General features: G+C 44.2%; 2 protein-coding genes across 8 annotated transcripts in view; one reads left to right on the top strand and one right to left on the bottom strand.

The window, feature by feature from the left end:
• The first annotated feature begins 327 nt into the window (after positions 1 to 327).
• cirbpa (cold inducible RNA binding protein a) lies at positions 328 to 13,746 on the top strand. 5 transcript variants are annotated; one of them, XR_009936032.1, is made up of 8 exons: positions 328 to 441; positions 1,034 to 1,148; positions 1,265 to 1,371; positions 1,691 to 1,832; positions 2,482 to 2,668; positions 3,135 to 3,199; positions 9,587 to 9,681; positions 13,367 to 13,746. XR_009936032.1 is itself a non-coding variant. In XM_062518861.1 (7 exons), the coding sequence occupies exons 2-7, from the start codon at positions 1,049 to 1,051 to the stop codon at positions 5,202 to 5,204; spliced, it is 609 nt and encodes a 202-aa protein (XP_062374845.1). In that variant the 5' UTR covers positions 328 to 441; positions 1,034 to 1,048; the 3' UTR covers positions 5,205 to 5,339. The 5 variants fall into 5 exon arrangements, 4 of the variants coding, with proteins under 4 accessions (XP_062374845.1, XP_062374846.1, XP_062374843.1 ...); XM_062518861.1 differs by lacking the exons at positions 9,587 to 9,681; positions 13,367 to 13,746 and adding an exon at positions 5,197 to 5,339; XM_062518862.1 differs by lacking the exons at positions 9,587 to 9,681; positions 13,367 to 13,746 and adding an exon at positions 4,302 to 4,867 and having other exon boundaries at positions 1,691 to 1,820.
• LOC134063208 (yjeF N-terminal domain-containing 3-like) overlaps positions 13,728 to 14,466 on the bottom strand; it is a 35,745-nt gene continuing 35,006 nt past the window's right edge. For all 3 annotated transcript variants that reach the window (XM_062518856.1, XM_062518857.1, XM_062518858.1), the window contains one exon: positions 13,728 to 14,351. In XM_062518856.1, the coding sequence (XP_062374840.1) occupies positions 14,140 to 14,351 (212 nt within the window). In that variant the 3' untranslated portion in view covers positions 13,728 to 14,139. The remainder of the gene's footprint in view (positions 14,352 to 14,466) is intronic.

Genomic DNA, 14,466 nt, shown 5'->3' with positions numbered 1-14,466 from the left:
AGGGCTGTCTTTTTGCGCCATTGCTTCACCATCCTGACCAGCTGGGCAGCTGGGCCCACCCTGAACTGAAATGTTTACACAATAAGCCAATTGCTTTTAGCATAGCATGGCTTTAAAAGCATACTTTAAATATTAGGTTGGTTAACCGGACAGTCTGGGCTTGAGGAAAGGGCTAGTTTGTGTGTTTGCGTGACTATGTAACTACCTAATATAAAACGTATATTTTCAAACGCGAACCTAATGTCACCGCTTCATGGCAATGAAACAGCACCACCGGCCGGGCTGTGTCCGCCATCTGCAAAAGGATTAGCATTTTTGCAGATCCCTCCTCCTCCACAAAAACCGCCTTGTCTACTTGCGCCGCGACGTCATTCATTTTACCACGAACCCCGGATTCAGGCGGACATCACGAAGAACATCCCTTGCTCAGCAGCAAACGAGGTAAGCTTGCTTCACGGAATTTACTTTCCCTCGATTTTCTGATGCTTGACTATAAAAGTGTGAAATAAAACGTATTTAAGACCATTTTTTCGTCGTTAAACAGTTAAACACCGTCTCCGTCTCGTTGCAATCTGGCTAACCATTTAGCTAGTTAGCTAGCTGGTCGTCTTAGCACAATTCAGGCGCGTTACCTAAAATGGCGCAGCAAGTGCAGAAGATGCGATGCTCAAATTCAATAGACTGCTTAACATTGGCCTATAAAGAATTTGCATTTGGTATGTCAAACAGTGCAATTGTATACTTTCGCTAAAGATCCACTGAAAATGTTGCCTTCATGTTTATAGTTTAGCCGTCGCGTTCAATATCGTAGAGCCATTGAAAGTAGGTCAAACAATGCTGCCGCCGCATTGTCGGCCTGCTACTTCTGCTAACCTAATGTTACTAGCGTCTTAGCGATGGCTCTAATCGACGCCATTCATGGTTTAGAGCAATTATTGCACACTCACTTGCTAGAGGTACGGAGTTTGTGGCTCAACGCACATGCATTTTCTCTCTGAATGTCATTTTCATCACCCCCTTATGTCTTCACTAGGTGTAGACCAACGCCATGTCTGACGAGGGAAAGCTGTTTGTCGGTGGACTTAGCTTCGACACAACGGAGCAGTCCCTTGAAGAGGCTTTCTCTAAGTATGGAGTTATCTCAAACGGTAAGCTGATTTATCGGTGCAGATGGAATTCGACGGTTTACTTTAGGAGAGGAGACCTCCGTGTGTCAAGACAGACAATGCTCAAAGTGTCCCCCTCCCCCTTTATCCCCCTGCAGTTCACGTTGCCAGAAATCGGGAAACCCAGAAATCGCGTGGTTTTGGTTTCGTCACATTCGAGAACCCGGATGATGCGAAAGACGCCTTGGAGGGAATGAATGGAAAGGTAGGCTACTTTTCAGTTTAATAATCTTAAACCTATTTAAATACAGAATATTGGTCAATGATTCAAAGCGTTTTGTTTGTCTTTGTTATGGAAAAATAGCATGTTTGTGCCTCTCACGAAGTTTATTATTATTTTATCTGTTTATGTAATTCAGAACCCATGAATAATGTGCATTAAGAACGAGTTCACACCTAGACTCACTATGCCGTCAACATAGTCCACACATCTCTGGCATTTGGATTCAGTGTCGTGCAGTAGATGCTCAGTAAAAATGTCATACGCAGCCTAAAATGTGACCAACCGCGTCTTCTCTCCTCAGTCTGTTGACGGCAGAACAATCCGCGTGGACGAGGCCGGGAAGCCCGGTGGCGGCCGCTCAGGCGGTGGCGGCGGCGGATACCGTGGTGGCGGAGGCGGCGGCGGATTCTTCCGTGGAGGTCGTGGCAGAGGTGGGCCACGAGGTAAGGGCTGGCTGATGATGAAACCCCAAGTGGCAGCTGGTTCTGACCTCGGGCCTGGACCGGACCCGTCTGTCGACAGAACCAGCTACCACCTGAGGGAGGTGGTTTTCTCCCCAGTTTGTCGGATGTCATGCCCCGCCTTGGTCTCCTTTTAACCCCTAACACCACACCTGCATGTGTTTGGAGTGTGCTCTGCTGTGTCCAGTCATCCTCCTAACTTTAGTGACTAGACTTCCTTTCAACCTCACCATCAGATGACCCTGAGAAGCTGCCCACCCTGTAGACCACTAGAGGTATCCCGTTGTGTCTGTTACATGACAAGAACAATGTTTTTGTCATGCAGCAGAGTTAACTGCTTGCACATCCAAACATGTGTAAATGTGATTAGATATGCAAGTAAGGCGGCATGTGATTGGAGAACTTGCATGACAAGATATTTGCATAGATTTGATCACAACAATGTTTTTTGTCTTACTTCTAGCAGAGTGTGTGTGGGGTGGTGTGAACAGTGTCCTGTAGCATTTGTCACCTCAGCTCAGGGGTCATGTGACTGTGAGGGCAAGGAGGTGTAAAGTAACTGCATTGCTTGAAATACACACAGCCAAACATAGTTTTTGGAGCGTGCCACTGACGTTTTTGGTAAAACCAGGTGGCGGAGGATACGGAGGCGGTGGTGACCGTGGATATGGTGGCGGCGGAGACCGTGGTTACCGTGGTGGTGGCGGTGGCGGCGGCGGCGGTGGTGATCGTAGCTATAGCAGAGGAGGCGGCGGCGGCTACTCCAGCCGGAGTGGAGGCTACTCCTCAGGGGGAAGCGGTGGCTACAGCCGGGACAGGTGAGAATGCCTTACACACTCACGCACAGAAACACATGGGTCTATAATAACACTGCCTTAAACACACTCCGGCCCGCAACACATCGTAGGCAAGTTTATGTGGACCTATACATGGACTACCTAACACACAAACACAGGGAATATATGCTAATGGTGGTACTTTTCACACATAGGTAAATCAGCGTGTGCAGTCACTAAACTATTAGAAATGTACAATGTACGTACGTATCCATCCAGCGCCCACTCAAAGGGTGCTCACACAAATGCATGTATTATACTAAGCAATTATATTGAAACTGGAAACAAAGCTCCTTGACAATTGTTCTTCTGAGAAGAACTGAGATTCAATCCGGTGGTGGCTTAACATTGCACTCTGCCATTCTGAAGTTAGTAGACTGCTGAACTTTTTGAATTTTTAGTTTTGGCTGATTTCTGCTCAGTTGTTTACTAAATGTTTGTTTTACAGGGACCAGTCTGGCGGCTATGGTGACAGGTCTGGGGGTTCGTACAGAGAAGGCTATGACCGCTACGGTATGTATAACTAGGCGTTTCTGCCCGAGACCTGGTGCTAGCACGTGACATGACCAATCTTAGCCATGGACCCCCTCGCTGGAGGCTCGCAGGCCTGTAGGCTAACAATCCACAGAGACCTATGGGACCAAATAGACTCAATTTTAGCTTCTGTTTTTACTACCCTCAACTCCCTCTTGTGCATTCCAGCGGGAATTATAAAGGCTGTCTTTGCATATTTGTCTTTGAATCTTCATTAACTCCTTAATCTGTTTGAGCACACACCCCCCTCCTACTCACCTTTAAAAAAAAAAAAAAACTATCAAATCATTGATTTTAAAATGACCCCTCTTTTCTTGTGGTGACACCCCAGCCAATCCCCTAAGTGGGACTCTGTATCCTCTTGTCTGTGTGTGCACATCAGCCACCAGACAGGCCTCTGTTTCGCTCCAATCACTTACTCTCTCCCTCTCTAAAGGCACAGTTGTGCACTCACTCTGACCGTGCGTTGGCGCATTCTCCTGGAATCGTGCGTTGGCGCATTCTACTCTTGTTCCTCTCCTCCTTTCCCCTCCGGCTCTGCACCTGGGTCGTTGACTCCAGAACGTGGCTGACCCCGAGAGTCTGCCACACTCCCCAGGCTGTCTGGGTGCAGTGTAGCTTTCACAAGCTCTGATCCCTGTTACCGATCTCCTCACGCTCCCCAGCTCTGGCTCAATCAATTTACCCGTTTTCCTAGTAAAAATGGAGAGGATTAAGAATGCTACTCCTGCAGATTTTGCATCATATGGCCGGCAGCGTCCAGTCGTTGCCCAGATGTCCGCGCTCTTTGGAGTGGGTTTTAGTGAGGCCCGATGCGGCTGATATCTGCTGCGGAGTCTGTCTCCATCCAGTGCATTTATGAATGTCCTCTGGAACTATCCTCCTTGTCCTGCCAAGAGTTCCTCTCGAAGCTAAACTTCCCTTTTTATGTTTCTTTTCTAGTGTTCTTTTCTTTCTCCGTACTTAAGACAGCTGTGCTCATGGTTGCTGTCAGAAGCGTAGAGACAGAAAAGAGTTTTGTTTGTTTTTTTACCCTTCAGTGTCTTCATCTCTTGTATGTTTGCTTGCCTCTCGTCCTCAGCTTCGTTCGACTAAATATGAGCCTGCTCCCTCTTTGCCCTGAGATCAACACCTCACAAAGATGCCCACCGCAAGAAAACCCAAATTGGTCAAGTTATCTCTTTCTTGTTTTCTTGGCGATTTGCAAATCGCGTTTTCCTATGTTGAATTTTACTTACTTGCGTGCATCTTTGTTTTGTGGGGGGGGGAAACACAAAAAAGGGGGGGATGTTACGTTTCTGACAAGACCGTCAGAACAAGTTAAAAGCAAATCTGCCTCGTTGGCATCACACAGCCTCATTTGCAGCAGAATCTTGGTCCTTCATCCAGTAAAATCAGGCAGCCTCGTTTGTGAATCAAAAGAAACGAATTGACCTTTTTTATATTTGATTTGTCAGTGAAGGGTGACGTCCTGCTATCTTAGGACCCAACCAATCCTAACAGTTTGCTCCGTTGTAGTTCTCTTGGTCTCTGAGATATCTATGAACATAATGTCCCATTTCCTTAAGATGACCCAACTTTTTTATATGTATTGTAAAGGCTACTTTCTACGTCCATGTGAAGAGTAAAGTTACGCATAAGCAGTCACTTTGACACTTTTTTTCTTTGTTTTGAGGGATTCTCCAATAGGAATATCGGCATTTTTAAAGCTCGGCCCACCGCTCTTATGTGATGTTTTTAAAAGAACAGAGATGTATCTCCCGCACAGGCCATCCGATAGACCAAACTAAATTGTCACTGTCTAGTTTAGGCTAAAGCGCCACTTTTAACACACCAGGGTCCATGCAGTTTTTCATGAAGTGCTTGTCAAACCTGAAAAGAAGTATTGGTGTGAGGTGATGTAACGTTGGGTTGGGGGAGGGGGGAGAGGGAGGGGGTTGCCCATGATCAGTTTCCAAAGCATGGCTTCCTTTCAGACTGGTGAAGTGCCCTGCTTCTACTACTGCGGCCAGAACCTGCTCACTTCTGGCCCAGCCCTGGCCCACTGCAGGCCCAGACTCGGCCCTGCCCTCCACGGCTCATTACCCCTCTCCAGTCAGTCTGAGGTATCAGAGACCCCTGCTCCTCCGAGCCAACAGCTTCTCTCTTTTTTTGTTTTTTTTTAATTTACTGTAAACTATGGACTTGAAACAAACTCTTAAAGGAAACAAAAAAGAACCACAACAACAAACAAACAAAAAAGATTTAATGGAAATGGATAACTTGATAAATCACTGTCGGGGGAGATTTAAAAAAAAAAAAGAAAAAAAAGAAAGAAAAAAAAAACCCTATTCATATGTGCAACTGTCCTCACTCAGCATAGAGGGGAGATAACGTTACTGTGCTCTCTGTGTTCTATTCTCTCTCTGTACCAACTCCTATTTGATATTCCTCAGTTCTTTTGTTGTTGGCTTTTTTTTGTGTGTTTTCATTTTTGGCTTCATGGAGCCCATTAAACGATGGATTTGTTGAAAATGCTGTGCAACATTTCTTGTGCCTCATGGGGGAACAAAAGAAGGCCTTGCCTACTACGGTCATCAAGCGGATGTGATGAAGGGAGCCGGTCCTATCAGGGTGATCCGAGTTTGTCTCCACACAAAGGGAGACTTTTTTACAGGGCTAGTGCCTTCATGTAAAAAAAGGAAAAAAAGATGGGGCTTATTCCTCATTTCTAAGAACAGACTTACAGGGTGAGATTGGGGAGGGAGATGGGATTTGTCTGGACGCTAAAAGGACAAGAACGACAAAGGGTGATTACTTAAGCCTGTCTCCATTGATGAGGAAAATTGGTGGTGGTGAGTGATTTGAGGCCGGATTGGCTTGATCTGTTATTCCCTTGGAAAAAGTGGTCCAGCCCTGGCAAATGTTTATCAGATCTGGGAGCAAACCCATCTCAAGGCACTATTACTGCTATGTGGTCGTAACAGCTCTGCGTAGCTGAAGTGATTTTAGCTGAAAGTAAACATGGTCATGTATTTGGGGGGGAAGAGTGGGTGTGAAATCATGGCTTTTATTTTCTCCTTTGGGGAGGGGATTGGTTATGTTGGGTGTTGGTTGAATATAGCAACTGCTCAAGTGAGGCAACTGATTTTTTTCCTGGTACAGTTGCCAGCTGTTGCTGTTTGTGGATGTACCTAAGGTGCCTGTGTCCGTTTGCTGGCATGTTGGGAATTTGGTTGGCGGCTGGTATGTCAGGGGAGACTAATGCACGTTGATGCTAGTCAACCCCAGGCAGGTGATGTGTGTGGTTAGGCCTCTGCAGAGGTCTGCATTGTACTGCGCAGGGTTCCCACGGGTCATGGAATTGCACGTGTATCCAGACATGGAAAGTAAGGGGGATGGCCAAGTCATGGATTCAATCAGTCAATTTTGAATAGCTTGAAAATTTGTCAAAAGAAATATTTTCCATGAAGTATTGGATTAGTTCAAACGTCATTTGTATGAATTTGTTATCGTGATTTATTTTCTTGAACCTATTTATCCCCCCTCCTACTCGTCAAATCACGTCAGGCATGATCTATAAGGGTGTATTAGGAATGTAATCGTAATTATAAGCAAACTAAAAAACTTGTAAATTGGTGTGCTCAAGGCTATGTCCACACGTAGCTTGGTATTTGTTTTTTTTTTTTTTTTTTTTTTGCATGTTTCGACCTTTCATCCACATGAAAACAGATTTTTATAAACTCTGGCGAAAGTGGAGATTTCCGAAAAGGGTTTTTGTGTGGACGTTTTTGGATTGTGATGCGACTTTCCCTTTTCTTTTAAAATGATGCCAGGTCTCCAAATGACCAGTATTGCCATCTGTTTGATTGTCGTGTTCTTGACAACCTTTCGAGGCTGTTTTTGCACATCTGTGTGGAATTTTAGGAATACCCTGCTACACGTGAATGAGGCCTAAGATACCATGGCTCGTGGTTCTCCTGAGAACAAAGTTAGTTCATCGTTTTTCGTAATCAGTCGGGGAACTTTGCATGTGACTCAGAGTGGGAACCCTGATGGAGCCAAAAATATGTATATATTTAAAAAAAATTATAAATGAACAATGATAATAAAAAAACACCTTGGATCTGGAGACTAAAATGGTGGTTAATGGTGGTAATTTGAAATTTTGAGATTTTTAGTTTTTGGTGTAATGATGTCGTTAAAAAAAACGAAACCAACAGGAAGCAAGAGATTTTGAAAAAGAAAATTGGAAATACTGCTGCCCTGTTCAGCATTTTGTTCCTGTACACCAAACAGGTTTAGGACAATGATATTTCAGCAAGGTCCTGTTCCAAGTAGGGCGGTATTTCAAGTATGTGGTTGAGTTAACTGAACTGGTTTTGCCACTAAGCGTAAGTCGTAAACTTAAGAGTGGATGTTTTTAAGTACATTTATGGGATGTTTGTCTTTTATTTATAGAGGACAGTGAGGAGTGGCAGGAAGCTAGTGGGAGAGAGAGAGGTGGGGTGGGATTGAGAAATGACCCGGGTTGGACTCGAACCCGAGTCCTTATGGGCACCTAGACTGACTCAAGGTGCGGACGCTGTAACCAGCAGTACCACAGCGCCCCCATAGGATATTATTATTATTTTTGGGTTTTTTTTCGTTAGGAGATTGAAGCAGTAGTATTGTCACTTTACCGTTTACTCGGAGTTAACATGCTCAGTTTTATCACTAAACCACGTACTTGGAATACCGTACAGGTTCGATGAAGGGTTGCGTGTGAAGTGGATCAGTCCATGCTGTCATCGAGCTTTCCTTCTGGGTTCTAATAGTAGGCACCGCTACTCAACTGAAAAAGACGTGGGTGTTTTGGTCACTGTATGGAGAATGGCAGGCTTAAACAACTGTATGTAAAATATGATGCCCTCAGATTGCATATCCAAATGTGTAAGGTGTAGCCCAGTGACGGTAAAAACATGGACAGCATGCGGTCATGTTCTCAAGCCAACAATTTAAATCAAACCATTTCTTCTTATATATTGGGGGAAATATACAGTTCAAAATAATTGAGCCAGAGTGTGCTCAGCAAGTACTGTTTGGAGTCATGCATTGGCTTTCACATGCGGCACAGAGCAAAATGGCAGTCGCCACCGCACGGCATGGTCATGTTCAACATGGTTGTACACAAGAGCTCTTAATTGCAGTGGCAAGCTGCAAAATGTTAGCCATTGCAATGGGTTTCAGAGCCCAGTAGTGGCATTGTCACATTTGTATGTGGAGGCCTCATTACTCAGTAAGATGAGTGTTAGAGGGGAGCAATTGAATCAGATTTACTAAATTGAAGAGGGGGGTAATGGTGGGAGACATACACACACACACACACACACACACACACACACACACACACTCACACTCAGCCTGCTGCTGTTGGGAGAGCTGTTATGTGAAGTCTGGCCTGGGTGCATCGTTTCCTGTGAGCAAGACCCGCTGCTGCTGCTACTACCACTGCCGCTGCTGCTGCTCCTCTGTGAGACAAAGAACTCCTTAAGGTTCATGGTGCGAGGTAAAACAAAAGAAAAAGAAAGAAAAGAACAAAAAAAAAAACTGTTTTCCTGTTGCCTTAGTGTTCTTAGCCCTCAGACTAGCAGCCCAGTTCTGGTCTGGGCTTGGTGATCTCAGGCCTCTGTGACCCAAACGCTCACTCGTATTGCCCCCACGCTTACAAACTCAACAGATTTGTTACAATTGCCCCCTTCTCTACCCTCCACTCCCTCTCCCCCCTCTAAGCTCTTGCCAAACTTCCCATTCTTTTATCTGTTGTTTTTCTTTGAGACCCATGGCAGCTTTAACTGCCCTTGTCCAGCTGATGGTTGTATTGACACGGTGCAGCTTGTGCACAGTGTCAGGACTAGCATCTCTGAGTATTGATGGCTGGTTCTCCATTTTGCCCCTTTTTAAAGCAACAGAACAATGCTGTTAGTCTGCGCACAGTCCTTAGGGGTGTACCATGACGCAAGGTTACTGACCTGCCCAGGTAACTTCAGGAGTAACCGATGATCTCTAGAAGCAATAGCTGGTCAGAGCAGTGAGTGAGAGATCAGCGATTCCTCTATAAGTTACCCGGATTAGCTAGTCACCTGGTTTTATAGTACATCCCTTAGTTTACTTATTGAGCATCCTTTTACAGCGACCTGTTTGTTTATTGTTGACCAACAAGTCCAGACCCAGTCCAGCCCCTCACCCACCTAAAACAAGCAGCAAAACTTAAAATCTCTACTTCCTTAAATGTACATGTGAGCAATATTTTAGTCTAAAGCATGCTCTTCAAATGCTCTTAGATGAATTCCATACAGATGTGTGTAGTTGCCCAGACATGAGTAAAGTATGATTCATTTCCTGCAGGCTGACTGCGTCTCCAGGCCACTGCAGGTGTGTGGTAAAGCAGAGGTCAGCCCTGAGTCACCTGGATACCCGACAACCTGACCCTTGTCTGACAGGTAAGTCTCACTCTGCATTTACACGGAAAAAGCTTTTTTAAAAAAAATCCCACTTCGGAACCCAGTGCCCTTTCAGTGAGTCTGCATCTGCGCAGACCTCACCTAAGGGAATTACCCACAGTTCAAAGTGTTGTGACGTTTACCGCAGAGAACATAGGAAAATCCAGAAATAATAACAAAGGTAAACAACAGCGCGACACACGTGTACGGTGCAAAATGTCATGCTTTGTTATTACAGTTTTTTTCAATTGTTTACACGCAATTTTTAAAACCGAGTTCTTTTTAACAAAATTTAAGCACAGGTATCCAAACGCCACACTCAGTTTGCATAATTCCTAGATTCTTTGCAAAATGAAACACTTCAGTCAAAACATACACATATTTGTAAAAATGCTATTAGTTGTCATTTAACAAACACAGTCCTCAATGATCAGACACTATTGCAGCCAGTTTCACACTGCAGTGATAAATGCAAAACACATTTGTAAAAAGAAAAATTAGGAAATAGCATGTGCTAGATGTTTGCCCAGACATTGTTATGTAAGGGATAATTTAGATGTCAAAAAAATAGTGACAAACCCACAACATTCTTCATGATTAGTTCGACATAGGAAAAAAAATACACAAATAGGTCTATAAACTTGCACTTGCACTGCACAACACTGATACTGTAGACTGAATATTTCAAGTATTTCTTTCAATACTTACAGTATTTCTTACCATAAATAGTTACAGTAATCAACCAACAATGAAATCAATGAAACAAATAAAATCTGTCGACAAATAAAAGCTACTGCATAAAGTACATACACTTTGACTCTGAAGAACAATACTGTAAAAGCAACGAGACTGTATAGCACACCTGAGTGCTGCGTTTTCAATTTTGCACATGTGTGCTTACACACCTGGTGGATGTGATTATCCAATTCGTTCATTAGTGTAGTCATTGGCAATCTGGGGCTTTGTAATGACAAGGAAGTAACCTCACAATCCTTATCTGTGTCTAAGGTGTGGAAATGTGTGTAGAGTTGTACAAATCACTGTGTGTAATGTTTTGCAAAAAGGGTGAGGTAGACATTGTGTGTAATGTCAGAGCCCCTTTAGGGAGAGCCGGTCCACTTCCTATTAACTCCATTGTACCGGATTGTTCCTGCAATCTGTTGAAATTCCGCTAGGGGCGTTGCCGAGCAAGTGATGAATGAATTGTGGTCTATGGGGCTAAGCGGCTAGAACTCGTTTTTTTCACAGTTGACAACTTCATTTCTTAATGTACATTGTCGTAGTAGCTACCTGAGTATAGGTTTTCCACTGGAAATGAAATAAAAAGTCACTCATGTCCTTTCTGCTTTTCATAGGATGGGCCGTTTTCCCTGTAACATGCTAGCATTTAGCTCATGGATGCTCGCGACAATCGCGACCGATTACGACCGTCGTGAAGCTGAACCTTCTTTTTAATAATTATTTAGGTCTATGGCCGTAAAGTGGTTCGCTTGTGTCATGTGACATGAAAACTTTGAAAGGGTTTTTAGGAATAACAACAAATATTGAAAATTGCATTGGTCAGCTGATTGTCAAGTCAAGTTATCCTGCATCGCATGCATTAATGCAATTTCAGAAGAAAAAATTATCTAAAGACAAATGTGGTATTGGGGGGTTCAGCTCCATTGCCACCCATTCATTCATCACTTGCTCGCGATCGCCCTCTAGTTGCAGTACCATGCGGAAGTATTTCGCTAGTGGTCCTTCTCCCCTTATTAGACATTCTCTGGTAATGTTTTGCAAATCGGTGGAGGTGTTTTGCTCCTTGGAGTAAAATTTAGCAAATTGTGTGAAAAAATTTTTTTTAGTGTGTAAACAATCGTAAAAAACTGTAAACATCGCCAAGGTACATGTGAACTCATGACGTGCTGTCCCAATCCCAAATGCCTATCTGAGCCCATGTGACCTCACACACTCACTCACTTAGCACCTGAGATCAATTAATTAAGTCTGTGAGTCTTTAGCCCTTAGTCCTCAGGGCTCACTTTGGGATTCAGTCTGCGTGTCTCAGTGTAATTGTATACTTATTTATGCATTTAGTTTACATTCTTATCCAGTGTGACCTACAGAGACTAAACTAATTGATGTTGTGTTAGTATGGACTGTTTTCTTACACTCTTGTTGACCACTCTTGGCCAGCCAACTGCCTTCAACTGCAGCTACATATTGCCGATATTGGTCATGGGCATTTTAGTAGGGGCCTCATTATTGTTAAGCTTATTTTTTACTCTTCAATTAAATGGAAAATCTGGTGTTAAATAGGTTTTAGATATGTTAAATATGACCATAAGCTAGGCATGGACAAGGGGTGACCCTATCCAGACCCAAAGCATTCCGAACTTAGCTAGTTTTTACCGATTCTTCCATAGCGCTATTAGCGCTAGCAACCGGACATGTCTCATTCTGCACATAAATTGCTTCTTTAATCCATCTGTAAGGCTAACAAGAGCTCCACACGGTTCTTAACATTTAAAACGAGGCATTGGCAACATTATATGTGTGCTGAAAATTCATTTAGAAGACTGTTATAGACACAACACCTGGGTTGTGTCTGAATCATAAGTACACACGCTGGGCAGCGTGCATTTTCCAGAAGTTAAGCCAGAATAGACAAGAAGTCAAGCGCTTTCACTAGATCGGTACTTTGTTTGGTGGGATTTCCAAGCGTGCACCAATGCATCTTTTTTGGCCTCAGATATCCCATAATCCATTGCACAGCGCAGGTCAGTCATGCAAATCGTCAAGCAACACACCCCCCTCCCCGAGTCACGTGACGACAACTAGTTTGTGCTGTCCAAATGTAGGGACGCATACTGAGGAGCTAACTGAGACGCTACTGGAAAGAACGGTACTATTCAGTGTGCGCCCTTGACAATTGGACACGGCCCCCGACTCCCCGAGTAACTTTTCCGCCTCTTTTCCAAACAACGCCATTTTAAATGTAAGACTTGACTCAAATGAAGTCTATAGCGAACACAAATCTCTATAGAGGACTGTCCTCGTGAACATTCAAAAAGGAGGGTGTGTCACGCAAGGGGAACTAACTTCTTTTAGCTAATACTTAGTATCGGTAAAAACTGGCTAAGTTCGGAATGTTTTGGGTCTGGATAGGGTCACCCCTTGTCAATGACTCTAGCTAATGGTCATACTTAACATATCTAAAACCCATTTAACACCAGATTTCCCCTTAAATTATGTAATTCTAAATTATGCTAATATGGCTCCAGAATGCCTGTAATTCCTGAGTAACTGGTGTCTCACTTAACACTCACACACACTTGGTTTGCTGTAGGAAGCTCACAGAGAATGCAGTGGGGCTGTTTTTTGTGTAGTAGGTGCCATTTTTAACCTCTGACACATTCTAACCAGTGCCTTGGTGTAAGAGTGTGTGTGGGTGGGGATGGGGGGTCTGTGTAACATGAGCAGGGCCTTTCTGGTTTGGTCTACTCAGTTTGCCTTAAGGTTCTCAGGCACTGTGCTTGAATTTATGAATTAAAATAGCTAATTAAATATAAGGGTATGGAAAGTTTCATATAACTTCTGGCTCTGGCATCCTATTTCATATTCCAGGCTCACTTAGCACAGTGCGCTGAACACCTTCACATGCAGTGGTGAGTATAATCTGTCTGTTCAATTTGTTCTGCAGGTTGAGTCGACTGAAGAGCACATGGTTTGACTGCCGCTGTGCAGACTGCCCGGCTAAACAGAAAGCGGAAGAAGGCTCCGGAACCCACCAATCAGGCCCATGCTGAGCAGTTGAGCGAGAAGGTTGCACAGTTGTTGCGGGGTCACATTCTTCCGAGGGTAGGGTCAGTGGAGGGTCGATGAAACACTCGCACAACAGGACACATCTCCATGGCGACATATGGTGCACAGCTAGGCCAGAACAGAGCCGCATTCTAGATCCGTATACGGCTCTGGGCCAGAACAGAGACGCATTCTAGGTCTCTACGGCTCTGGGCCAGAACAGCAGGAGGTTGTGTTGGGTGTTCTAGAACTGCCTTGTCTGGGCTGCAGAGGGGGCCGAAGTAGAGAAACAGGTTTGCTGTAATGTATTACTGAGGCAAGCCTTTGACTGGCTGCTGTTGACAGGGAATGAGTTGGAAGTGCTGTACAAGAAGAGAACTGGATCATCAACATCTGACATTGGCATAGTTTAATCAGTGTGAAGGGGAAAACAGGAATCTAGAATTGACAAGAGGCGCAAGTTTCTCAAGCTACAGTTGTTTTTCACATTACAAACACTCAACATATTTCACAACTTTTCACTGATCATTGTGACTATTTACTCCAAAATAAAATCCTATAAAATTAATTCACTGCCTTTGTGCCTGTTCTTTATATCCTTTGGACAAACGCGTGTGCGATATCATATATAACCATATGTCAACGTGTTGTAAAACGTGATGTAAGAGTGTCCTAAGTGGGAGTGTTGGTGAGCTGGACGATGCAGTCAGTGCCCGGGTACACTGGTAAACAGAGCTCGTATTTCTTCTGGAGGTCGTAGGGCAGGAAGCGTCCGGCCAGGAAATGGGTCCCCTGGAAACCGAGGCTGCATGTCTTTGGTGCCATGAGTGAGATGAGTACAGCTGGGTTGATCCGGTCTGTGTCTGAACTGCTGTCTTCCCATCCTAGGGGGCAGTAGACATGGTACACATTTCATTGCGACACATTTAACTATTACTGAGAGGTGTTTAATATGGCTCATATATTTACAGTTCCATCTTGAATTTCCCCTTGGGGATC

The sequence above is a fragment of the Sardina pilchardus genome, chromosome 2 (assembly GCF_963854185.1).
Source record: "Sardina pilchardus chromosome 2, fSarPil1.1, whole genome shotgun sequence".
NCBI classification, from domain to species: Eukaryota; Metazoa; Chordata; class Actinopteri; order Clupeiformes; family Clupeidae; genus Sardina; species Sardina pilchardus.
Note: the sequence above shows the minus strand (reverse complement) of the source record. Positions and strands in the feature narration are given on the sequence as shown.